Raw genomic sequence first — 23,861 nt, 5'->3', positions numbered from 1 at the left:
TGTTAATGTTAATGTTAATGTTAATGTAACATGTAACATGTTATGTTAACATGTTAACATTAACATTAACATGTTAACATGTTAATGTTAATGTTAATGTTAATGTTAACATGTTAACATGTTATGTTAACATGTTAACATTAACATTAACATGTTACATAACAAATTAACATTACCATGTTAGCATTAACATGTTACCATTAGCAATTAACATTACCATGTTAACATTAGCATGTTAGCGCTGATGCGCTAGCAATTAGCATTAGCATGTTAGAATTAGCATTTGAACATTAGCATGTTAGCATGAGCGCTAGCATTACATTACATGTTGCATTAGCATGTTATCATTAACATGTTAACATAGCATGTTAGCGCTGATGCGCTAGCTGCTCTGCTGTCTCTGTCTGCCATTTTACAGACAGTTCAAATTAAGTGCCAAGAACTACTAAAATGGCCGCCGCTCGGCTTCTGGTGCCCCTCCCCCCTCTCCTCCTTCGCAGGCGGAGGTTGCTAAGCAACCAGGACCAACGTAATAGGGGAGAGTTACTGCACCTGTTGAATGTCAGTTAGAGACTGAGAGAAAAGGCTGAGACCTCCTCCGAACAGGAAGGATTGTGCCAAACCGTATTTCCAATCATTGAGCTGACTTAACCACAAGCAGATGAGCTCTTCCTGATCGTTTAAATATCTTTGTGTCGATAAATGAAGAAAGTGGCCTCAGGAGCAAGAGAGAGAAACGTTACTTCTGCCTTCCTCCAGAAAATTTCCCGCCTTTTAACATGGGAGTCTAGAGGGTGTTTGAGGTTACTGCTGCCGAATATTCGCGTCTCGAGCCAAAACTAAAGCTGACCGCTTTAGCAGGCGAATGTGAGTGAACGACAATTTTCCACGTTCTATGATAAATCATGTCAGTCCGCAGTTTTACAAATTTATTTTTTGCGACTTTTTCTCTCCCCTCTCCACTCTAGCGATAACATCACTCACTCTAGCTCTGGAAAGTTCTCGCAATACACACCCATTCATTTTTGGCGCCGTTTTTTGGCAAACCGTTTGCCGAAACTCTTAGAAAAACATACACACATGTCCCGCCGAGCCGCACGTTTCGATACCTGTTTTGTGTATGTGCGACAAAAACTCAAAAAAGGGTGGAAGAATAATAATAAGCGCGGTGGATAACATATAGTGTGCGCCTTGCACGCACACTCAATAAGCCTGAGAGGTTTTAAAGAGTGTGCTCTTTCAGGCACACTCAATAATAATAATAATAATAATAATAATAATAATAATTATTATAATAATAACAACAATAAATGAAAATACTATATAAAAGATTGGTAGTTTATAAGTTAATTTAGATTATATTTATTATTTTATTTATATGATATTAGATTTAAAAATATTGATATTTTAGTGTGTGAAACAACCGGAAGCATCGCGTCTTATTTTGAAACCCTCCGCCGGATGTGTAGTCCTTTACTCCGGCTGACTTGACGCCTTGTAGTTCTTGTTGTGTTGAACTTCACGTGCCAAACTCCGGACCGTCGTATGAGCCGACCATGACCCGGAGAGGAGACATGACCCGCAGCTTGAAAGTCTCCGCGACCGTCGCAGAAACCGTCTCCAAGACTCGTCGGTTGTTTTTGTGCTGAGGGCGGATTTAGAGACAGCGAGACCGAACAAGAAGCAACTTCTGCCGGACTGCGAGCGCGACCAGGCGGGGAGACGACGCCCGGAGAGCCGCGAGCACTTCGTTATTTACCGCCCAGTTCTCCACGATGTTCAAGCTGTGGCTCCACAGAGCCGGGCTCCGGGCGGCCGCGGAGAAGTTACCGAGGCTGGCGACACCGGGGGCGGCGCCGAGGCTCCCGGGGACAGCGAGCCGCTGCCTGGGCACACACGGGAGGAACGAGCCGAGGGAGCCGCTCAACTCCCCGCAGAGAGCCAAGGAGTTCATCTACCGGCTGCAGCCCAAGGAGAGGACGTGTCTGCTGGGGGAGCTGCAGAGCTTCGAGTCCAGAGCCATCGCTCAAGGTAAGCAGGGTCACAGGTTCGAGACCCGCCGCCGTGTAATACAGGGGATTCAATCAGGGGCTCACCTTGGCAGCAGGTGAGCTCACCGAGGAGCCTCCACCTGATTGGTGGGTCCAACAGAGAAGGCACGTGATGGGCCACACCTGCTGCAGGTGTGTGTGTGTTTGATGTGTGTCTCCATGGTAACATCATTCATCACATTTAATCAGAAAGTTACAGTTTCTATGATTGATGATGAAAGTTAAGTCAAAATAAAGCTGCAACAAATCATTATTTTCACTGGAAAGTTAAGTCAAAATAAAGCTGCAACAAATCATTATTTTCACTGTTGATTCATGTTTTTATCGTTTATCGTGGTTGTTTCGTCCATAAAATGTCAGAAAATGTTTTTGTTTTTGTGCATAATCAGTTTACGGCTATTAAAAAATTAAAATATTCACATTTAAGAAGCTCAATTCAGAGAATTTAGACAGTATTTCATAAAAAATGACTCAAAAAAACAGATTAATTGACTCATTGTTGGTGTGTGTGTGTGTGTGTGTGTGTGTTTCCTCTCTTGAGTCACCAGACGGTATTTTCTGTAAAACCAGAGTGAGTCACGTCAGGACTGAAATAGAAAAATCAGCTGCCGAGTCAGGATTAGAGAGATCTGAGAAATCTCCTCTCTGAGCATCTTTGGAGGGGGATTCTCCAAGACCCTGGAAAAAGATCCTTGAGAATACTGAATATTTTCAGACAGCTTGCTTTTTAAAAGACGCCACTATCACCTGCAGCCAGCTCACCAGGTGAGCTCTGATCTCCCTCCCGGCTCATCAGATGAAGCGCTGACGTGCTGCCAGGCTTTTCAAAGAGTCGTTCTCATTAGTGCTGCTTTTCAGGGTGTTATGTAAGACGACATCAGCTGATTTTCTTGTTTTCAGGTAAATTGCTTTCCTCTTTTTCTGGCTGCTGATGGATCCGCCCACCCTGCAGCAGCAGCATTTCATGCTTTAAGTTAATTTAGGGACGAGTGTCGAGCTGAATTAGAAAAACAACAAAAATCTACCTGACATGGAGCTTTGAGTCCACACCCAGCCGCTGGCAAACGTTTCTGCAGAGAGACGGTTGTGCAAGAGTTTGTTAGAATGTGTCTCCACGGCCTCGGCACAGGTTTGGAAACGACCCGCTGGGTTAAAGGTGTGAGACAGACTGTGAGCTGCTGTGACAGGTGATAATCTGAGTGAGTGTCCAGACTCTGTTTCACAAAAACGACAGCTCAAGATACCGTAGGTAGGGCTGCCACGATTAGTCGATTAGTCGCGATTATGTCGACGATAGGGATGTAACGATACACTCAATTCACGACTCGATTCGAGTCACGATTTTTTGTTCACGATACGATTTTTTCACGATTTTTTTAAAATCAAAATGAGCTACAGACAAATTATGACAAATAAATATTATATTATGTATACTTTTTATTTCTAGGAAAAAAATCTTTCTTTACAGAAAGTCTCAAACATGTTTGTGTTCTCTTCACAAAAGTGCAACCTACATCTTAAACAACAAAACACAATATCTGCTTTCTTTAGAAACAGTCTCACAGTATAACTGCTGTTAACTGCTGTGAGTGAGTTTCCTCACGAGGGTAACCAGGACCAAATTAACTTTTTTGATCACCGGCCAATGTGGGCTGGTAAGTTTTGTACATAACAATAAAATAAAAACATTAAAACTTGCAGCGCACGCGTCAATCCACAGAACACCGCGAAGGGGCGAAAGCCAGACACAGAAAAAGCAAAGAGAATCCGGTGGATTTTCAAAATAAAATACCCCCGTGCAAACTAAAAACAGACAAAAGCGAAACTAACTAACTACGTAACATATTTACACATGTAGAAGCATGTTTAGAAGAACATACACCGGGAAAATGTCCAAATCTGATCAAGTAAACAAAGTCTGGCGGGCTAAGCGCTCGCTCCTGAAACACTCCCGGTGGGTTTGAAGTCTCGTGCAGGACGGACCAAACACGCCACGCTCACGCAACGCGCCGAGAAGCCTGTTTGACCAATGAGAGCACGCGCTGTGCGGGTTCCCATTCGCCAAGAATCGCGATTCATTTTTTCTGTCAACCGATGCGAGTCGTCACGCATTTGTACCGATTTTTAATCGTGCCACGATGCATCGTTACATCCCTAGTCGACTAATTTAGTAGTCGATGCATCGTTTTTTTTTGTTTTTTTAACTTTGCTTTTCTCTCGAAACTGCGGCTGCAGCTTCCACTGCAGCGTCTGCCTTCCTGTCACTCACACACACACACACACACACACAAACACACCTACGCACATGTGCAGTAGTGGTAGTCGGCGTCAGGCCTGACTGTACCGTAAATGACACCATAACACAGAACCAGGAATTCACAGTGTTGCAATTTGCAACTTCAACCAAACTTCAGTGAATCTCTGTGAATTCAGGCCGGTGTTGCAATTTTAACCAATCACCGCGATTTTTCCGCAACTTGAACTCGGGTCAGTGCGACAGGATCCCCTCGTGTGACCTCTCCCCGGCGCATTTCCTCCATGGCGGCGAGCTTTACAGCGCCCGCACACCCGCCCCTCTTCCGGACAGTCAATTTACGCATGATCCGATTAGTCGACTAATCGAAAAAATAATCGGTGATTAGTCGACTATCAAAATAATCGCTTGTGGCAGCAAACTCAGAGGAGAGACAGTCGAGATGACACGCAGGAATCGAACCTGTGTCGCTGCAGCGTGGCCTTAGTTAATGTCTGAACTCCTCTTGATATTAAGCATTATGTAACCCACTGATTATTTTATACAGTTCACTGATTTCTGAAATGAAGGGATTAGTTTTTAATGAGAAGGTGTGCGAGTCCTGACGATGTCGGTGTCAGCGCCTCATGACGGGTTCACACAGAGTCTGTAAACTTTGTTTTCACTCTACACTGCGATCCTGTCGTCGTGTGTTTGTCGTCCGCTGGCTGTCTGATGTGTTCACTCGTCATTCGAAGCTAGATAAAGAATCATGTGATATCATATCAATATGAAACAGCACTTTAAATGCGATGATACCGGCTTCAAGAGTCTGGAAACTCTGGGTTTAGGTTCCTTGGAAATCTGCAGGGATGCAGCAAAGTCCAACCTGCTGCTGCACAAACATGAGTGGATCAGCAGGGCTCACTTAGTTCTGTTGTTGTGGACTGTACGGGTCAAACACGTCCATCATGACATGAAGGGATTGCTCCTGTGATTCTCTCTCTGCAGCCGTGTGCAGCAGATTAATTAATGAGACGGAGTTTGTCTCTCTAAGTCCTCACTAATAAGCAACTGTCCGCCCCTCTTTACTTTAACTACTAATGAGCTAAAATGCCACTGAAGAGCAGCGAGCAGCGGCTCCGAATCATTCTCGGTGGAGCTGAGAAACGTTTTCAGTCCAGTGAGTCGCTGTGACGGCGAGCTCGAGCTGCAGGCTCATTAAAACCTCGTAGACGTTCATCGGGACACTCAGAGCTTTGTCACAGCGGATTCATGCACGTTCGAAGCAGCTGAAAGAAACTTTAACATTGGGTTGATTCCGGCGTGTTTCCACTGATTTGCAACGCACAATTAAAGCCACGTCGCTCTCTCGAGGCTAACGAGCTTCTTTGGCTGACCAGAGTTTGTGATTGGAGGCAGAAATCCGCAGCGAGTGATTAAAAAATCCACCCAGCCCAATTATATGAAGAGTTTGTGTTTAACTTAACGGTCCACACACTCGCTAAGGCCTCAGATATCCTCTGAGTCAGCAGCATCGAGTGTGAACAGTTTGTTTAGTGTCAGGCTCTCGCTAACGATGCTCCAGAGATCAGCTGGACCTGAATTGATGCTGTCACCAGTTAGAAATAAACAGAGCAGCATCCATCCATCCTCTCTCAGCTCAGAAACACCATTTACGTCCATTCGATGTATGTTCCTCTCATCCGGGGTCGGAGACGTCCTTCTCCCCAGCGACACATCCCAGCTCCTCCTGGAGGATCCCGAGGCGTTCCCAGGCTAGATGGGCTCTGTAGTCCCTCCAGCAGGTTCTGGGTCTGCTCCGAGGTCTCGTGAAGGTCTCGACGTGAAGGAGCAGCGTCTCTACTCCGAGCTGGATGTCCGAGCTTCTGATCTCTGAGGCTGAGGAAGCTCATCTCGCCGACGTCGTATTTGTTAACCACGTGGATTTTGAACTACAGATCTATTTTTGTCAGATTTATCTGGATTATAACACATCAGATATGAATCTGCAGATCCTCCAGTTCCAGTTGAGACCAAACTTTTTATATATATATATATAGATGTCAGTTTTTGAGTGACGGCAACAACCAGAATGTGACCTACAACAGACCGGTGATTAAACTGACACCTGTAACGAGCTCAAGACGGCTGAGTCAGAATTTAAAAATAAACTTTTGACATTTTACATGAATTGCATTTTTCAGCGACTTGTTTACAAAAACTTTACTCCTGGAAATAACTCACAATCCTCTTTGTATTGTCGGTATATGTAGGAAAGCAATCCGTCCCGTGAACGCGCTCGTCTTTAGTTTAAAGAGGCTGTGATTGACCTCGAGGTCACAACAGGTCGATCTGAGTGAGGTCGAGTTTTAAAACGATGAAACCGCTCTAAATAAATACAGATACATGTCTCAGCTTTCCGGTCACACATGATTTATGCGATTCCTGTTTCATAAGTCCAGTATGCAGAAATATTCAAATACAATATTTATACTGCATGCTGGGTTCACTCAGATATCTTGAGGTCTTTGTTTGCGTCACTTTGCAGCGTTATTCTTCCTCACAAGCGAGCGTGACGACAGATTTCCAGTTCTTCACAGGAGCTTTAAAACTGCAGCCTGAAAAACCAGACGAGGGTTTTTGTTCCTTCAGGAAATATTTCCTCCCAAAAACATTTAATCATGAGTGTTTTTCACTTTGTTCCCTCAGGTAAGCTTTGGAAATGCGATCCAGCTTTCAAGAAGAGAAAACGCTCTGAGCTTTGCGTAGCTGTCGGCTGGAATCCGTCACTATTACCACGTTCTTTGAAGCACGGAGAGTGATTTTAAATGATCATCAGTTCTCCCTGAATCACTTGTCACTCTGTGATATGCGGCTAATTTAGCAGGAAATATTACAGCAGTACTGTAAGTAAGAAAGACGACTGATGTTGTTCACAGGTCGGACAGGATGTCCCGCAGAGTCCAATTAAAACGCACCATAAAAGTGTGACTGAGCAGTTACTGGAGTCTCCGTGTGACAGAGGAATAAATGTCTGCACTGCCTCCTTTTCATTACTAACATTAAAATAACAGCTGGCAGATTTCACACTGCAAATACTGACCGTCGTCATTATCTGTAATCAGCAGACGGAAACGTCCGCATCGGATTCTCAAATTGAAGTTGTGTCCGTTCAGGAATAAAGTTTTCTTAAACCATCAGCTCAGATAATTCTTTCCACGCCAGCCACAGGACTCAACGTTGACTGTCTGAGGCACCTGAGAAAAGTAAATTTACCGTCATAAGAGTCACTTAAAATGACAATAATTGAGTGTAGACTTCAGACAAACAGTGTCAGTTTGAGTTTTAACTCGTTTGCATCGCTGACATGCCTTGCCAGGGAACTGAACTTCCTGAACTCCTCTTGTAGCTCATGCATGATCATGTTATTTGCATCTCTGCTCAGGTAGTCAGGTGCCTGATGAAGGCAGTTTTATCTAGGGTCCTCTCTTGCTTCAATTCCTTGACTGCCTTCAGGGGAGTCTCCTTCGCCACGTTGAAGTATTTCCAGTTATTTCTTGTTTCCTTTGCGTCGACAGCTTGACTTCAGGCCTCTTTCCTGCCACGCTGGTTACAGGCCATGCAGAGTGATACCAACGAATGTGCAGATAAGATGATTCATGATGCACCTGAATGAAAACATGTTTAATATTCCTGCACACAGCTTCTTTTTCATCGGTTAATATTGGCAGTGAGAAATCAGACTACATTAGTCAGCTCACACCTCAGTACAGAAACATAACTCCTGCAGGACGCTGACCAGAAAACAGAAACACCTCATCAGATCCGATCAGTATTTTGCTAACTGGGAACCAGATCCAACAGTTTTTCTATCCTGAAAGTTTGAAGGAGCAGTTAGTCACTCTGCGTTCAGTACCGGACAGATGGTGCCTCTCTTCAAACAAAGGAAAGCTCCTCAAACGTTGAGCCAAATAAAAGAAGATTAAAATAGTCTCATTCCACATGAGGAGTTGTGTTATTATTAGTGTTAGTGTTCAGCACGCACACTTGAGAATAAGATGAACTCATTTAGTCACCATGTAAATACAGTTCCTCTGTTTGTACCTGATGGTTGAATCTGGACTAAATGTTTCTCTTGTTTACGTGCCGTACCGTCTTTGCATACAGATGCAGTTGCTACGTAAAGTAAAGTAAAGTACTGCTACGTCCACATACTGCATAGATTCAGATTTTTGAGCCGACAGGAAGTCGAGGCGTCGAGCTGGTAGTCAGAACGAACTACTGACAGACTTTCCGTGTCTCTGCTGGGTCTTGGTGGTGTTTCATGCCATCATTTATAAGTTGGTATGTTGTAGTAACGGGGAAATAATCTGCGGTGCAGATGTAATAATCAGTCTGTGCACTGGATGTTCTGTAACTGTGGAGAAGAGGATTAAGGCTTGCTTGTTTGCATTCTCCTTTTTGGATCGAGTGCCGGAGGTTTGCTGTTCGTCTCTGTGCAGACACATTTCCCAGCAGCGATAATAATAGACGGCTGAATTAATTCAGTCAAATAGTACAAATCTACAGGGAATTAATTAGAGCGCTGCAACCACCGCCAAATGTATTTTATTTATTTATTTGTTTGCATACAAATCCTGCTAGATGCGTTTCAAATAAAAGCTTGGAGCAGGATGAAGGTGATAGACATCATCTGATGAACTCAGGCTATAGATGAAATGTATAACCAGAGAGCGAGAAAGCTGAACCTACAGTTCAAGTTCAGAGTCAATAAATTGCAGTCAAACTACTTTTTCTTTACCTTATTTCAATAAGCTGATGTGGAGCGCTCTGCACTGTCAGACAGGTGTTTGTCCTCTGTACATATAATAACAATAGTAAATCTTGCTGCCAACACATGTCGGGAACTTGTCAGTCTCATGGAGTGTTGTGGAAGTGGTGTCAAGGGGTTGCTGGAAAGCGAAACGGATATTTCCTCCGAGACTGGAGACAGATGAACAGTGTGTTGAAGCAGTGCTTTCAGGCCCTCAGCGGCAGCAGCACCTGGGAGGTTTGAGTAAGACTGACGGCAGGTGCAGGTCTGAGTGTCACATAAATTAAACCCTCCACTTCAAAGCTCAAAGCTGCCTCCTTAAATTAGTGCCCGATCCCGCTAGGTTGATAGCAGCATGATATCTGCTTTCCACTGAGCCGAAAATGCTGCCTCACGCAGGGAGATTGACATGAATCCTCCCCGCGTCTCACAGCTGACGGTTCATAAACAGAGATGAAGAGCGAAGAAATACAAAGTGAAATCCCATCTGCTGCAAAACAAAAATCAACTGTGACTGTGCATACATGAGACTGTACTGTGATCCCACGATGTAATCACACACGGCAACAAATATCTTAAATTTACAATTCAGAACAAGACATCCATGAGTGTTGTGTTCACTCGATTTGATGGTTCTCTAACTGCCAAAATAAGGAGACAAAAAACAGCCAGATATGGACTCAGCAAATTCGTCTAATCACCCAAACCTGATGTGTTCACACTCAATAATTATCTCTATGTTGAGCAGTTTTATCTGTGAGTACAAAGATTTAAGGTGACCTTTTTACATGAAAAATACATCTTAAAAAATGAAATTTAAAATTAACTGAAACTGATTTAAGTGTATCTGCAAACATGACACCTCATGACGAGTGTCTATGTCTTTATCTTTTGATTTTGGCTCTCGGTTTGTAGAGCACCAACTTATTTTGACAGCCAATACGCTACGCTAGATATGTAAGCATCACATCATGACCTCAAGCCTGACATTTCTTTTAATACGACAGTTCTACAAGCGCCATTCTTTGGTAAACAGTAATAAGTGGCAACAGTTTACTGTTTGTTTGTTTGTGAAATCATATCTTTGGCTCCGCCAACGCAAATAGTTTCACATCTGCACTGGGACTGCACGGTTGCCAAGCAACGCATCACATAAACATTTCCTGAGCGCTCGCTTGCAAGCTACTTTGTATAGATCTACACTCTACGACCTGTCAGCTGCTTTGTATCATGTATGAACCAGTGAAATGAGAGTCTGTTGACAGTTTGTTACAATCTCAGATTGATGACTGTTATTGTAACGTTAATACAGCGTCCGTTAGAACGGCTCTAAAGCGAGTGATGCATGCAGTTAAAGGTCCCAGTGCTGTTACGGCAAGGTTCTGTTACGCTGTATATCTGCACGGTGCTGTTACGCTTTATATCGGCGCGGTGCTGTTACGCTTTATATCAGCACGGTGCTGTTACACTTTATATCGGCACGGTGCTGTTACACTTTATACTTTATATCGGCACGGTGCTGTTATACTTTATATCAGCACGGTGCTGTTATGCTTCATATCTGCACGGTGCTGTTACGCTTTATATCGGCACCATGCTGTTACGCTTTATATCGGCACGGTGCTGTTATACTTTATATCGGCACGGTGCTGTTACGCTTTATATCGGCACTGTGCTGTTATACTTTATATCGGCACGGTGCTGTTACGCTTCATATCAGCACCATGCTGTTACGCTTTATATCGGCACGGTGCTGTTACGCTTTATATCGGCACCGTGCTGTTACGCTTTATATCTGCACGGTGCTGTTACGCTTTATATCGGCACAGTGCTGTTACGCTTTATATCTGCACGGTGCTGTTGTGCTCTATCAGCACTCGTGGAACGACAACTGTTGTATCTGTATAGTTTGAAAACCTTGACATCTTTGGAAGTCTCTGTTATGTTAGACCTGTTACCTCTGAGTCCACCAAGCAGAGTGTCTCCAAACATTTACAGCAGTACTGCTGAAGAAGTCACAGCAGAGCTGAACTGTGCCCGAGGTGTCCGCCTGCTGTTTGAAGCAAAGGAGACAAATCTGAATGTTGAGCTTCCAACAAACCGTGTCCCTTGTTTACAGCACACATTGTCTGTCCTCCGGTTACACAGGGCTGCACTATCTTTGGTGTTCTCCCTGTTAAGTCCTGAGAAACCGTGAAACCCGAATACAACTTTAAATTAAATGAAAATGTCAGCGTTCCTTCACACGTCTGAGTTTGGAAAAATAAAGTTTGAGTTGTTGAAGTTGGACAAATTAATCAGTCAGCAGTTTCTCACAAACTCACTTCAGACAAAATGGTTCTTAAAAGAAGGAAATTAAACACTGAAGTTTTGAAGAGCAGGATCATATTTTGTCTAATGTTTTGATCGTTTTGTCTTCGAATCATCTATAACTAGTTTGACAGAACTTATTCAGAGCACGATTCTCGCTGAGGCTAATTTCCAGTGATGGATTTAATCAGACTGAGTCATATTTCAGTGTCAACACTCGTCACGCTGAACTCGTCTTAACTGAAGAATCTGACGTCCGATGGTGGGAAAAGTGTGCGTGATTAGAAGACAGCGAAGTGAAAACAGAGATGAACGTTCCTCAAAACTGCCAATTATTTTTACTCCACATGGAGGTTTTAGCATGCGGTGATGGTCGAGGAGCTGCCAGGTTGGCTGATCGAGGAGGAGAAACATTTGGTCGGTGGTCGGTGTTAATTTCCCCTCCTGTTGTATGTGTGTGCACGATGTGACGGCCTGTGGTGCCCGGATAACTTGATAAGACAGACGGACTTCTGCTAGCAGCTGACACACTAATAACTGGTGTGAAAAGTTTGGACGAGGAGTTCGTCTTAAAGAATTAAAGGGACTTAGAAAATCAAGTCCAGTAGATTGTGGTTGTGGTTGGTGGGGATGGATGGATGGATGGATGGATGGATGGATTCACCTTCTTCAATTCGAAGCAAAAAGTGGATCCTGAGCTAAAATAATAAACCGTATGGAAAGGATCGATACAGAGACAGACCTCTTTGTGAATTCAAAGCCTCCAGACTTTGTAGTTTTCCCTCATATGATCGTGACGCTTCATTTATGCTCACTCAAACAATAACCGACTCTGGTTTGCTGAAATGAATTCACAGTTCGATATGGAAATATTCGGGCGTCGCACGCCGTTTCTCTCCGCCGCCTCTCTGATGTCTGACCTCCCTCTGGCTCCTCTGCTGATATTTTCCAACTCGGCTCAAAGTTTTTTATATAATTCAGAACACACGGATCCTTCTGATGATATAGTTTTATTTTTAAATACACACACAGACCTGCTCCTGACATTTTAGTGGATACTGGATCTTATGACAGAAAAATATGGATGATTTGATCTGTTAATTATAAAACAATAAGTGTGTGTTCTCCTTCATTTTGAGCGTAAATGAAGCTTGTTTGTCACTCGAGACGAGACCGTCACTGCAAGAGCACAAAGGATAATAAATGTTTTCTACATTTGAGATGTAATTAGAGCTCAAAACTGAGACAACTCGAGTATTTTTTTGTCATAAACCAGCAGGGAAACATTGCCAAGTATTACGGAGACGGTGTAACGAGTGAATGCATCAAATATCATCGACTTAAGTGACGATTTATTCCAGAGTATTGTTGCAGGAAGCCGTTCCACTATGTTAATCAGCTGTCAGACAGCGGACAGATGATGCAGCATCTGCTGATGTTTAATTACACACACACACACACACACACACACACACACACACACACACACACACACACACACACACACACACACACATCGTTGCAGTGACATTAATGTTTTTGCCTGCGTCAGTCCGACCTATTTCTGGACACGCTTTCCCATGAGCCCCGGTGTTTGTACTCGCGCCGCAGTCATTAGGAAGTCAAAATCAGAAAGAGGTGGAAATGGGTTATTCCCGCCGCGTGGTCAGAAACCTTCAGCAGCGTTTAAAAATTAATGTTCTTTCAACAAGAAGGCGAGGATCGAACACTCATTACACAGCAGAAAACAACATTAGTATGAGAAATAAAGTCCAGAGGAAAGTTTGAGACCATGTGGATCAAATCCACCCGATCAGGCTGAGGAAGACGCTCTGCACTCTGTTTGTTGTTTTTACTTTATTATGTTCAAATGTAGTTAAAGAAAACGTGAATTAAAGATCGCTGAAGTACTGGACAAACCCTGAGTGCTCAGACAAGACACCTGTAACGTCAATCAAAGCCTCCCCGCTCTTAACCCTGCATAACTTTAAGCCTTAATATAATGTGAACAGGTGAGTTGTATATAAATTCACCCTCAGTACAGTTGTCATGAACGGGGAAATTAGCTACAGAGACCAAAACTGTTTTTTGTACCAGGCTGTAAACATGTTTATTTCTGCTGTGAAATGATCTGATCACATGATTTGTGTGACCTCCTGATTCTTGGCCGACCTTGAAGACGCACACAAGTTTCAAAGCGCTGACTGTAGCTGCTCTTCTTCTTCTCTGGCAGGTAGTTTGATTAATGTGTCCGGTGTGCTCCGACCTGCCCGGCGCCAAATATCGACACGGTTCTGTAAGTGTGAGGATCAGCTGGTGCTTTCTAATCAGACTGATGTCACAGCATTACACTGTTTGAATCTGTAATAAATGAAAACTAAACTGAAAATGTTTCATGAATAAAATCCTCATGAAGAGCGAGGCAGACCTTCATTTATCTACAGTTTGTATAATCAGCACATTACTGGAATAAATCATGTTTAATGATGAGTTTTAATATGGAACGCAGCAGCAGATCTCTCATTTAGATTCATCGGACCTCCGTCAGACTTTTCTGTGGACATCCATCTGGATCTCTCTCGCTCGGTCCATCACAGGAATAAACTGATTTGCAGTTTTATAAGAAGTTTATTTATTAATATTCAAACAGCACATGTCCCCTGTTGACTCAGCGCTGTCCTAAAAGTTTTAAGAAGCGAGCAGAAGGTCGTCGGTTCAATTTAAAAGCAGCGTCACCGCCGCTGAGGTGCCCTCGAGCAAGGCCCGTGAACCCGAACCACTCCAGCAGAGCTGCTCGGGTCGGACTGTGGCTCCGGGTGGAGCAAACACAGACTGCCGCTCAGGGAGACTCTGAATCAATAGAAGGAAAACAAAGGTCAGATGATAATTCATCTGAGTGGACTCTCAGGAGGTTTCGTGCTGTAAGATGAATATAAACTCGAAGTGTGATGCAGCTACGTGAACATTAACATGTGCTGAGGGTGAATTTTATAGAATAACTGTAGAAGTTATGCTTTGATTGACAGGTGGGTTCGTTCATCCCGCCTCAGGGCTGCCGATGATCTTAGATCAGCCTGGGAGCGAGTGTTTACATCCTTCTACTGATTCCCTCCACTTCTGAGAAGTTTCCATGAGTTTTGTTGATGATGTTTTTCTTCTGGCTGCGTCGCTCGTAGAGTAAATGCTCAGCACGCAACAATGGATGAATGATCACCGATGTTTGTGACGGCGGATACAGACGGTGACAGTGTACAAATGTAGCTGTCAGTGTTGACTCTGACTCTGAGCTATGATCAGGCTGCAAAGAAAACTAGATTTGACTTTCTCTTCTTCTCTTACAGAGTTTCAAGTTTCATTCAGCTCACTCCATCTTGGAAGTTTTGTGTATACGTGCGTCTCCATCAGGTGCCTGGAGACGCTTTAAAAGTTAGTGTTGTTGTGTTGTTGTGATTGACAGGTGTCTAAGCCTATCACACTCAGCCGTGGTAGTTGTTTTCTCATCTCACCCCAGCAGAGCGCCATCCTGTTGGTTTAGAAAGTGACCCTAACATTTTCCTAAACACCCTCCGGAGGGTCCCCGAGTCACATCCGGGGTTGGATGTTGTTGCTAAGCGATGCTGCTGAGCAGGATTTGTTGCCTGGCAACTTAATGAGGATTCGCACGAGGAAGCAGAAGGAAGCATCAGACCCTCGCGTGAATCCACGAACCGTTTCCCCTGCTGGAGGAAGGATGCTTCTTCCTTTGATGGAAACTTTTCATTATTCAGATCCTCGTTCAGCGTCAGAAGTAACTTCTGCTGGGTGAATAGTAGATTTCATGTGAGGAGCTGGAGATATTCCCAGCCTGCTCCTTCCACTCCTGCGTACTAAAACAGTCTGACCTTTCCTACAGCGTCTGGTTGTTTAGAGGTGTGATTCTGTCCACGCCGCCGCCGCCGCCTCTTCACTTTGAAGGATGAGTCTGCCTGCCACCGCGCTCGCATCATTAGTTTCGTGCTCTCGGCGTCTCCGTGTCCAAAACTTGTCTGAAAAGTTGGCGACGCTCGTACGAGATGAGCTCATTAATGCTCAGACGCACAGGGGGAGGTCACAGAGTTAAGGACTCGGCAGATTAATTTATTTTTTGATCTGTTCCCGTGCTCCAGTGACCCACTTCTCCTGAGTCAGCTCGATGCCTCTCCAGAGTTCTCTACGCTCGCCAATTAAATCAGATACTCGAGCAAACCTCTCGTTGTCTCCTCATGAAGTGCACTTTGGTTGAACTTTGTTTTATTTACTCCTAATTAGTCTGCTGCAGTTTGTCTTTTTTATTAGTTTGTTTCAGCGTCATTAGTCCGGCTGTTATTTATTTTGGAGTCGTGTTCGTGTCACCTGATGAACGTCAGGCCCAGTGTTCGCTCTCACCAGCTCCTGAGGGAAACATCTGGCTCTTCAGTTGCTGAATGGTCTCTGGTGTCTCTCTCTAGCTGTGTCTGCTTCTTCTCTGACTGCTGAGCGCTGAGAACGAACCCGAGCGGTCGATTTGTGGCCGAACAAACAAATCAAATGAGCTGCGGGTCGCTATAAATCTCTGTAAAGCTGCTCTCACATTGTTATTTTATGATATTATTTATAGCTTTTAGTTTTACCTGCTCCCTGTTTCAGCTGTAAATCCTCTCTGGGCAGCAAGGCTTCTCTTCTCTTTGCTATTTGAGTTTTTAATGATTTAATCAATTTAAAATCACTTCTTTTTAAAGATAAAAACATTAGTCTTACTCTTGTTACCGTCCTGTTGGCTTCAGATGGAAAGTTTGGAAGCAGAAACACAAATAAAAAACTCTTAGACTTTGTTTTATGGAGCAATTTGAGTTTGTGCTCTGCAGAGTAACTCGGGTCTTTGTTGGTTGCATCTGTCTGTCGAGCTTTCTCTTGATATGAAATGATGAAATGATTGTAACCTCGGGCAGCCGTGTTGGACGTGGAGACAACAGATAAACTGCAGCCTCGTCTTTCTCTGTAATGAAAACGCTGTGCTGCCTCGACATCCAGCAGTCAATCACGCCAATCAAACACTTTCTAGGCCGACTGCTGTTTGTCTCGTACGGCTGGATATTCCACGATTCGATACCTGTGAGTTACATGAAGCAACATGTTCTGAAGACATAACTGATGGATGGATGATTAATTCAACACTGAACGTCTTCTGAGAGTTTAAAACAGCCGTCCACCATCACATGAGTCTGCTGACCAATCAGAAGCTGTAGTAGCAGGTGAATAAACTTTAATTAAAGATTAACACGCTGCTCCGGTTTTAAAGAAACTTTAACAGGATTTTCTTCCTTATTTAATTACGGATAGCGTGTGAAGAGACAAATGTCATGCAGGCAGCTCGATGATTGGAGTCGTCAGTCAAAAAGACCTCGAGTCGACTTTGTCGGTCCAAATTTTCAGCTTCAGCTGAGCGATGCAGAAAAAAAACGTGACGTACACGTGGAGTCGCCCAACTTCACTGATGCGATGATTCAAAATGCATAAAAACACATCTGTAGGAACAGCTTCTGATCTGCTGAATGAAGAGTCTTACAGGTAAAACATGAGGCTCAGGTAGGCTGATGGAGTTTGGAACTGTTGAGTTTGGATGGTTGGACATGATGTGATGAGTCCGTGGCTGCAAAGTTTGACGTGCTGATGTTTTCTCTTCACAGAGACGCTGGAGCCCTCGCCACCGACTGCAGCCCAGATCCGATATGGTGAGAAAATTAAATCTGATACACTTGTTTGCACATTTCAAGCAGCTGTGGATCTCAAAGTATCCTGGATTCGTCTTCTTGTATAAAGTTTGCACCAGTATTCAAACATGTTGTTCAGTTCTTCTGCGTTGATTCAGACACGTCTTCTTCCTTCACATGCGATAGTTCTAAAGTGAATAAATGAATCAGTTTGTTCAGCTTGATGAATGAGTTTAGTTCAGTTCAGTGACAAGACGAACAAACTGATTGATCCTCGCCGTGTTCTTCCTCTCTGTCTGCAGTTTTGTTCCATAACGCCCTCCCCTTCGTTGGATTCGGTTTCCTCGATAACGCCATCATGATCGCAGCAGTAAGTGATGACGTTTAATTTCACCGTAAGAACTAAAGATGGAGAGATGTTTAAACTGTGTCCTCTTCTGTCCTCCAGGGAACACAGATTGAACTCTCGATCGGAGTCACCCTGGGGATCTCCACCATGGCCGGTAAGAAAACAGAGAGAGACCCGATCAAATCTAAATCCACTTCGTCATCTCGCCGGCACAGTTTCCTGTCTGAAAGCGAGTGAGCAAACTTTAAAAATAGTCCCAGTGACGGTGTCAGCCTTGTTTCATGCAGTCGGAGGACGGTGACTCCCAACAGCTCCAGTTTCTTTGACGTTCTCCTTCAGAAAGTTGCTGTGCATCATGACAGACTGAATACGTCTTAAACTAAACTCTGCCTCTTTATTATGTCGTCAGGTTTGAACGAGCGGCGCGTCGCTGAAGCCCGGAGCAGCTTAGAGCTGTGTGCACTCGTTTGCATCATGTCAGACTGTTGTTAATTAAATATTCTCCAACAACTTCACTTATTCGTGAACAGATATCTGCACAACATTTTCTCATGAATTTTTAAGCATGTGTCGTCTCGTCTATGTGTTCGCATCCTAAACACACCGTTCTGTGTAATAACCTCGACTGACTCCGATGTTTTTCACACTCCAGCTCTGTTTTAGATTGGACACAAACCTTCAGCTCACACAGCCGGAGTGAGTTTATCGGTTATAGTTTGAGACCAGAAACGTATCTTCATCTCCTTCATGCGAAAGGAGGTGAAGAGGATCAGTGTACCTGTTGTACGACCTTATAAAGTCCTCACAGGTGTCATCCATCAGTCGTGTAGTTCAGGTGACGCCACCGATCCTGGATGTCGTCGCAGTTTATCGAGGACTGCTCTGGATCTCAGTCGGGGTCTTAATTACCCCGTCGACACCGTAAAGGCCGGACCTCGCCTCCTCCTCCTCCTCCCTCCTCGCACCGCTAGATTATTCCGTTTCCATGGATACCTGGCTCCAATTCTCTCTGCAAAGTGCAAATCAGACGCTGAAGACGGAGCTCCAGATCAATAGCTCTGCTCTGACGCCGTTCTCCATCCAGGCGCTGCTTCTTTATTTATTTCTTTCTTGTTTTATTATTTGTTTGATCGTCGTCCATCCTGCAGAGACGCTCAGCTGGTTTCCTGACGAGGCGAGGGATGAGAGTTCTCCAGCTTTTATTGCTGACTGCCCAGCACTCGGCTGTCGCACACAATCAGTGCCAGAGGTGTTGGTTTGTGAAATCATCTCTCTGTCGCCTGCGAGGACTTCTTCCTTTTGAAGGAAACTCTGATTGAAGCGTCCATCTGGAGTTTTTTAGCTCCCGCAGGAAACTCTGGAGGCAGCGACGGCGGCGAGGAGAGATCCTCTGAAGACAGAACAAACAAACCCTTAGTACCTTTACGCTTTTAATGGCCAGGAACGTGAATTATTCATGGCTGCAGCGTATTCTTGATGGAGTACTGAAGCTGATTTCGCTGACAGTGAAACCACGAAGGCCGACGGAGGAAGAAGCTGGAGCTTCTTTGATCTGTAAAAAAAGTTTCACACCTTCCCTCTTCTTGTTTCGCTGCTTTGATGTTTTGTTTTCATCTCATGAATATAGAGAGATGTATGTGGGCCACTTGGCACTGTGGAGATTAAGTAGATTCACACTTCTGCTCTGGTTGTCGTGTGTGTGGGTGAGTTTCTTAAGTTTTGCTCAAATGGAGGCACTGAAGACGGATTACAGACACAAACGTCAATCATCCATTCATCGATTTTCTTGGACCAGGAGGCAGCGAGGTGCAGCCAGGCCCTCCAGCTCTGCCTGGAGGTCAGATGTAAAGTCTGAGCCGCCTCATCAGTTTGACTTATTTCTGCTTGACACATTTTTAAAAGTGTGTGAACTAGTTCAACGATGTGCCGTCCAACCACATGTGGAGGCGTCTGTCTGAGATGCAAAGGTGATAACCGTACACACTTCAAACCCCCCGTCCTCCAAGACGTCCTTAGTGTTGCAGACCTGGACTGCGAATGACAGAATCGTTGGTTTGACGGAAGCAGCCGACACGAATTCTTTATTTTATTTGGCCTTTTCAAGCTTTATTTTGACCGAGACAGCTGAAGAGTGACAGGAAATGTGTGGAGAGAGAGAGAGACAGGAATGAGCCACAGGCCGGATTCAAACCCTCGGCTTCCACAGCGAGGACTGAGCCTTCACACACGGGGCGGCTGCTCTACCAACTGAGTTAAACACCTCCCGAAATCAGCCGGAGGACAGGCCTGTGAACTCAAATCTGTCAGATTTCAATCATCCCAGATAAGACGTGAACCCATTAAAGAAGCCGTGGTCCAAAGATCCCGGAGGAGAAATGATGCGATCACAAGGCAACGGTTGCAAAAAGTTCAGATTCAGTTTAAAATGAACGTGATTTGAAGGATCCCTGCAGACCACGGAGATATTTTTGATTTCATATGTTTCCAAACGAACGTTCAAACAGTCAAATCCATGTTTCCTCTCTCTCCTGTATGTGTGTGTCTGTGTGTTGTCGGCAGAAATCAAAGTGTTCCTCTCTCTTGTGTCTCTGCAGCTGCCGCTCTCGGGAACCTGGTTTCAGATTTGGCCGGTCTCGGGTAAGCAGCTCTGAGGGCTCAGTTTTATTTTCAGCTTTTACTTTGAAGGAGACGTGTGAAGCCCGTCGCAGCGTTTTAAATAAATGTTTTTGTCTCGTTGTGCGATGAATGAATCCTTCACAGCTGGAGTTTGTTTTGCACCTTTAGCCTGATGCTGACGCAGACGTGAGAATAAACGTGTAATTAGACAAATGTGTGTGTGCGTGCAGTCTTGCAGGTTATGTCGAGGCTCTGGCTTCCAAACTGGGGATGCAGGTTCCAGATCTGACTCCCAAACAGGTGGACATGTGGCAGACCAGGCTCAGCTCTCACATGGTGAGGCTTCTGTCTTATATAACCAAGAGAAAGACGATGAATGAGACAAAGGTTTATCCTCTGGAGAGAACAGCTATCCAGAAACTAACCTCAGTCGCTGCTTTAAACAGAGCGTGAAATGTTTAATATCTCCAGTAACAATTTGAACATCGAGCAGCCTTCAGACAAATGCAGGCGTGAAAGTTTGAGAAGGAAGATCAGAGAAAATGTTGAATAACGAGAATCCAAAGACAGAAATGAACGTCAGCAGGAAGTGAGAGATCAAATTTATCAAAGCAGAACCTGAAGAGGAGCTCGCCTCAGAAAACAGGTTTGAGTCTCCTCAGCCATCGAGGACGTTAACAGGCCTGGAGCTTTGCTTAATGAAAGTCTTTGAAGCTCAAACAAATATAATAAACCGGTTTGATTGCAGAGTCTGAGAGTCAGAGACACTGACATGTTTCCTCCTCCTGCAGGGTAAAGGCATCGGCGTGTCCATCGGCTGCATTCTGGGGATGTTCCCGCTCTTTTTTCTGGGCGACGATGACGAGAAGGAGAAAGAAGCCGAACCGTCGGCCGACACGTCGGACTCTTCCTAACAGGCGACACGACAACACCGTCACATCCACAGACCGCTGATGTCAAACGCACAAAAAAAACAAAAACACAAAGTATTTCCCGTGGAGTGTTTCTCCGTCCTCCTGCTCGGGCAGCGTTCACACCTCCTCAGCTCCATCAAGACGTTTTTTCAGCTTCATCAAGCTGTCGTGTTTTTACACTGTCTGCTCCGCTAAGACGCGCCGTCTGCTAATTCAATATGTCGGTTTAATTGGAGATCTCACTCGTTTAAGGTTTTGTCAAGGGACGAGTCGGCACCGATTCCAGCATCATTCGATGTGTTCGGCCCTGACTAACACGAGGAGAGACAGCACAACTAAACTCTGACACAGTTAGAACAGTCTTAAATGATCCAGACAAGTTCAAACACTAAACTCACTATAAACTATAAATATGCAGAAATACCAGGTTTGAATCAGCCACAAAGTCTCGGGAGACAAAAATTTAATTGATCGAGACGTTTTGATTCAAAAGTTTCCGTGTGTCCTAAAAGTTTTACAGCATCAGATTATTCAGCGTCTAGTTTTCAAAACGTTTGACCACGTTGTCGATGGTGTTGCTCTTGAGGAGTCGCCGTGTTGTGAACGCCGCCTGAGCTCAGACAGCAGAAACACAGACGGTACTTACTGACGCTGAGCGGCTGTTCAGGCGGTCTGAACACTATTTCAAGTCTTATGTTTCTTCAGACTCTTTGTACGTTTGAAGACTTCTCTCCAGAACACTATTCGTCAAACTGAAGCTGAGTGACGGTGAACACTCACAGCTTAAACTTTTGTGTCCTCTGCTACCTCGACGGGAATGTTTTCTGTGTTTTGCATGAAGAACTGATGTAGCTCTATAATCCCACTTTTTAAAAATGTTCCGCACGGGTTGATGAACGAAGGAAAGTTTCTATTTTCAGTTTTCGGATGTTTGTTTTTCTGCTTTTCTCTCTCGCTCTCACTTGACTTCCATCCAGTCGTCTGTGTAATTAGTTTCTTAGCTCGTGTTTCATCACAACTTGAAGCTCCAGATGGTTCAAGATTTAAGACCGTGGAGTCCACAACAGTTTAAGACACACTCCATGTTTATGCAGATTTTAGTCTCAATCAGCTACAACTAACGATTCTTTACATTTTTTCCAAAAATCAGCCAAATGTTTCCGTCTCAGTTCTCCAGGAGACATTCACGCACTTTAAAGCTGTCTCAAAAACCCCCACAATGCAACATGAGAAGTGTTTCAGGCACAGAGTCTCTCATCGCGGCTCACCACAGAGTTCAGACGATTATCGGACGATTAAACGAGGAAATTAACAGACTGACGCCTTTTTTCAAGGATTTCAAGGACCCGTATTGTAAAGTCTGAGTTTGAGGGGAAAAGAATCAAGGCCTTGAAAAGTTTTGAAGATAGACACGGGTCATTGAAAGTGCTTGAATTTATACATTTAGTTGGTATGATGGTAAATCTGCTAGTTCTCATTAAGATTATCAGTGTTTTTACAGGAATTAACTCTGAGCAGCGGTCTCAGTTTATACCGTGTTGGGTCCTGGAATTTAAGGGGAAGTGGGTCTGGAAAGTCTTTGAAAGAATTTGATGCTTGTGAAGCTGGGTAACCATGACGATAGAAGCAGGAGGAAGGTTAACGTACAGACGAATGTTTCATTGTTACACAAAGTTTACAAGAAATTAATCTACAGTTTACTACATCCTGGAACATCCTGGAACATCCTGGAACAAACTGGTTTTATTCGTTATCATGTTATGGAAGGAGAACAGAGTTCTTTTCATGCCTTGAAACGTTGTAAAAACTTTGAGGAAACGTTGTAATAACGTTTGATTTTTAGATGTTGTTTAACAGATGAGACGACGACGCCGAGCTCGAATCCTTCCACATCCTCAAACATGAGTTAATTAAAAGAAAAAAGCTCGTTTGCACAACGCTGTGAATGTGTTTGTACTCGGCTGCAGAAGATACTGAAGTTTGTCAGTGGATTAACTGTAAAAAAAAAAAAGTTTGAATCACGTGAGGAGTCACTAATTAAGTAATAATGAATGTTTGTTACCGTGACGACCGCCTGCATCATATTTCACGTCATGTTGGAGAGGAGGAAGTTTCAGCAACAAAATAAGAAAACAGACGAAATGTTTTGAAGCGTATGAACAATGATTATAATCTTTAAACTAAAAACAGGAATGCTGTGTTGTGCTGCCATCTTGTGGAAACTGCAGCAGCTGTTTGTGCACTGATAAACATGTATGTTCATTTAAAAAACGAGATAATAAATAAATGAATGAATCTTTTGTTTTCTCGTTTGTCGCAGAGAGAGAGCCGGCGTGCCCTCGAGCAAGGCGGTGAGACTCCTCGAAGGTCAGACTGTGCTCAGACTACAGAAAGTCTGCGCGGTAGAGTTGACATCAGGAAACAAAGGTGCAATGATCGGATCAATCTCCAACTATTCTGACAGTTGACCAACCGTTTGACGGTTTTTAAAAAACATTACTGCACGTTTTCACCATTTTCAGACTCGCATGAACCAAACAACGAATCAGTCAGTGGAGAAAACGATCAGAAAACACAAAGTCACCCACCACTGTTGTTAGCTTTTGTTTCTCTAGATTTCTCCACTTGTAAAAGTGTTTTTGAAACGTTTCCATTGAACAAACAAACAATCCTCCACATGCTTTGGACTTTTTACGGCGATACAGACGTGTGATATGTCTTAAAGGTCTTAAAGCGTCGTAGATTTAACGTGTTGAAACTTTGTATGAAGTGTTTAACATCCCTCATGTTGTGCTTTGGTCATTTTGACCTGAGGACAACATGAGGGTAACTCAGAGAGGGAATACTAAACAAGGTTTGAAATT

General features: G+C 44.0%; 1 protein-coding gene across 1 annotated transcript; it reads left to right on the top strand.

Moving 5' to 3' along the window:
• Positions 1–1,420: 1,420 nt before the first annotated feature.
• Positions 1,421–23,008, top strand: tmem65 (transmembrane protein 65). Its single transcript, XM_027286979.1, has 7 exons — positions 1,421–2,031; positions 17,095–17,139; positions 17,421–17,488; positions 17,567–17,621; positions 20,062–20,104; positions 20,314–20,419; positions 20,875–23,008. The coding sequence occupies exons 1-7, from the start codon at positions 1,776–1,778 to the stop codon at positions 20,995–20,997; spliced, it is 696 nt and encodes a 231-aa protein (XP_027142780.1). The 5' UTR covers positions 1,421–1,775; the 3' UTR covers positions 20,998–23,008.
• The last annotated feature ends 853 nt before the right edge of the window (positions 23,009–23,861 follow it).

Source organism: Larimichthys crocea, chromosome XIII (assembly GCF_000972845.2).
Source record: "Larimichthys crocea isolate SSNF chromosome XIII, L_crocea_2.0, whole genome shotgun sequence".
Lineage (NCBI taxonomy): Eukaryota > Metazoa > Chordata > Actinopteri > Sciaenidae > Larimichthys > Larimichthys crocea.
The sequence above is the reverse complement of the archived record's forward strand: the minus strand, read 5'-3'. Positions and strand labels throughout refer to the sequence as shown.

Excerpts from the sequence above, each read along its gene's own strand:
- tmem65 (XM_027286979.1), top strand. The coding sequence starts at position 1,776 with ATGTTCAAGCTGTGGCTCCACAGAGCCGGGCTCCGGGCGGCCGCGGAG. Across the intron at positions 17,489-17,566 it reads ACGCCATCATGATCGCAGCA|GGAACACAGATTGAACTCTC; the intron begins GTAAGTGATGAC and ends TCTGTCCTCCAG. Across the intron at positions 20,105-20,313 it reads TCAGATTTGGCCGGTCTCGG|TCTTGCAGGTTATGTCGAGG; the intron begins GTAAGCAGCTCT and ends GTGTGCGTGCAG.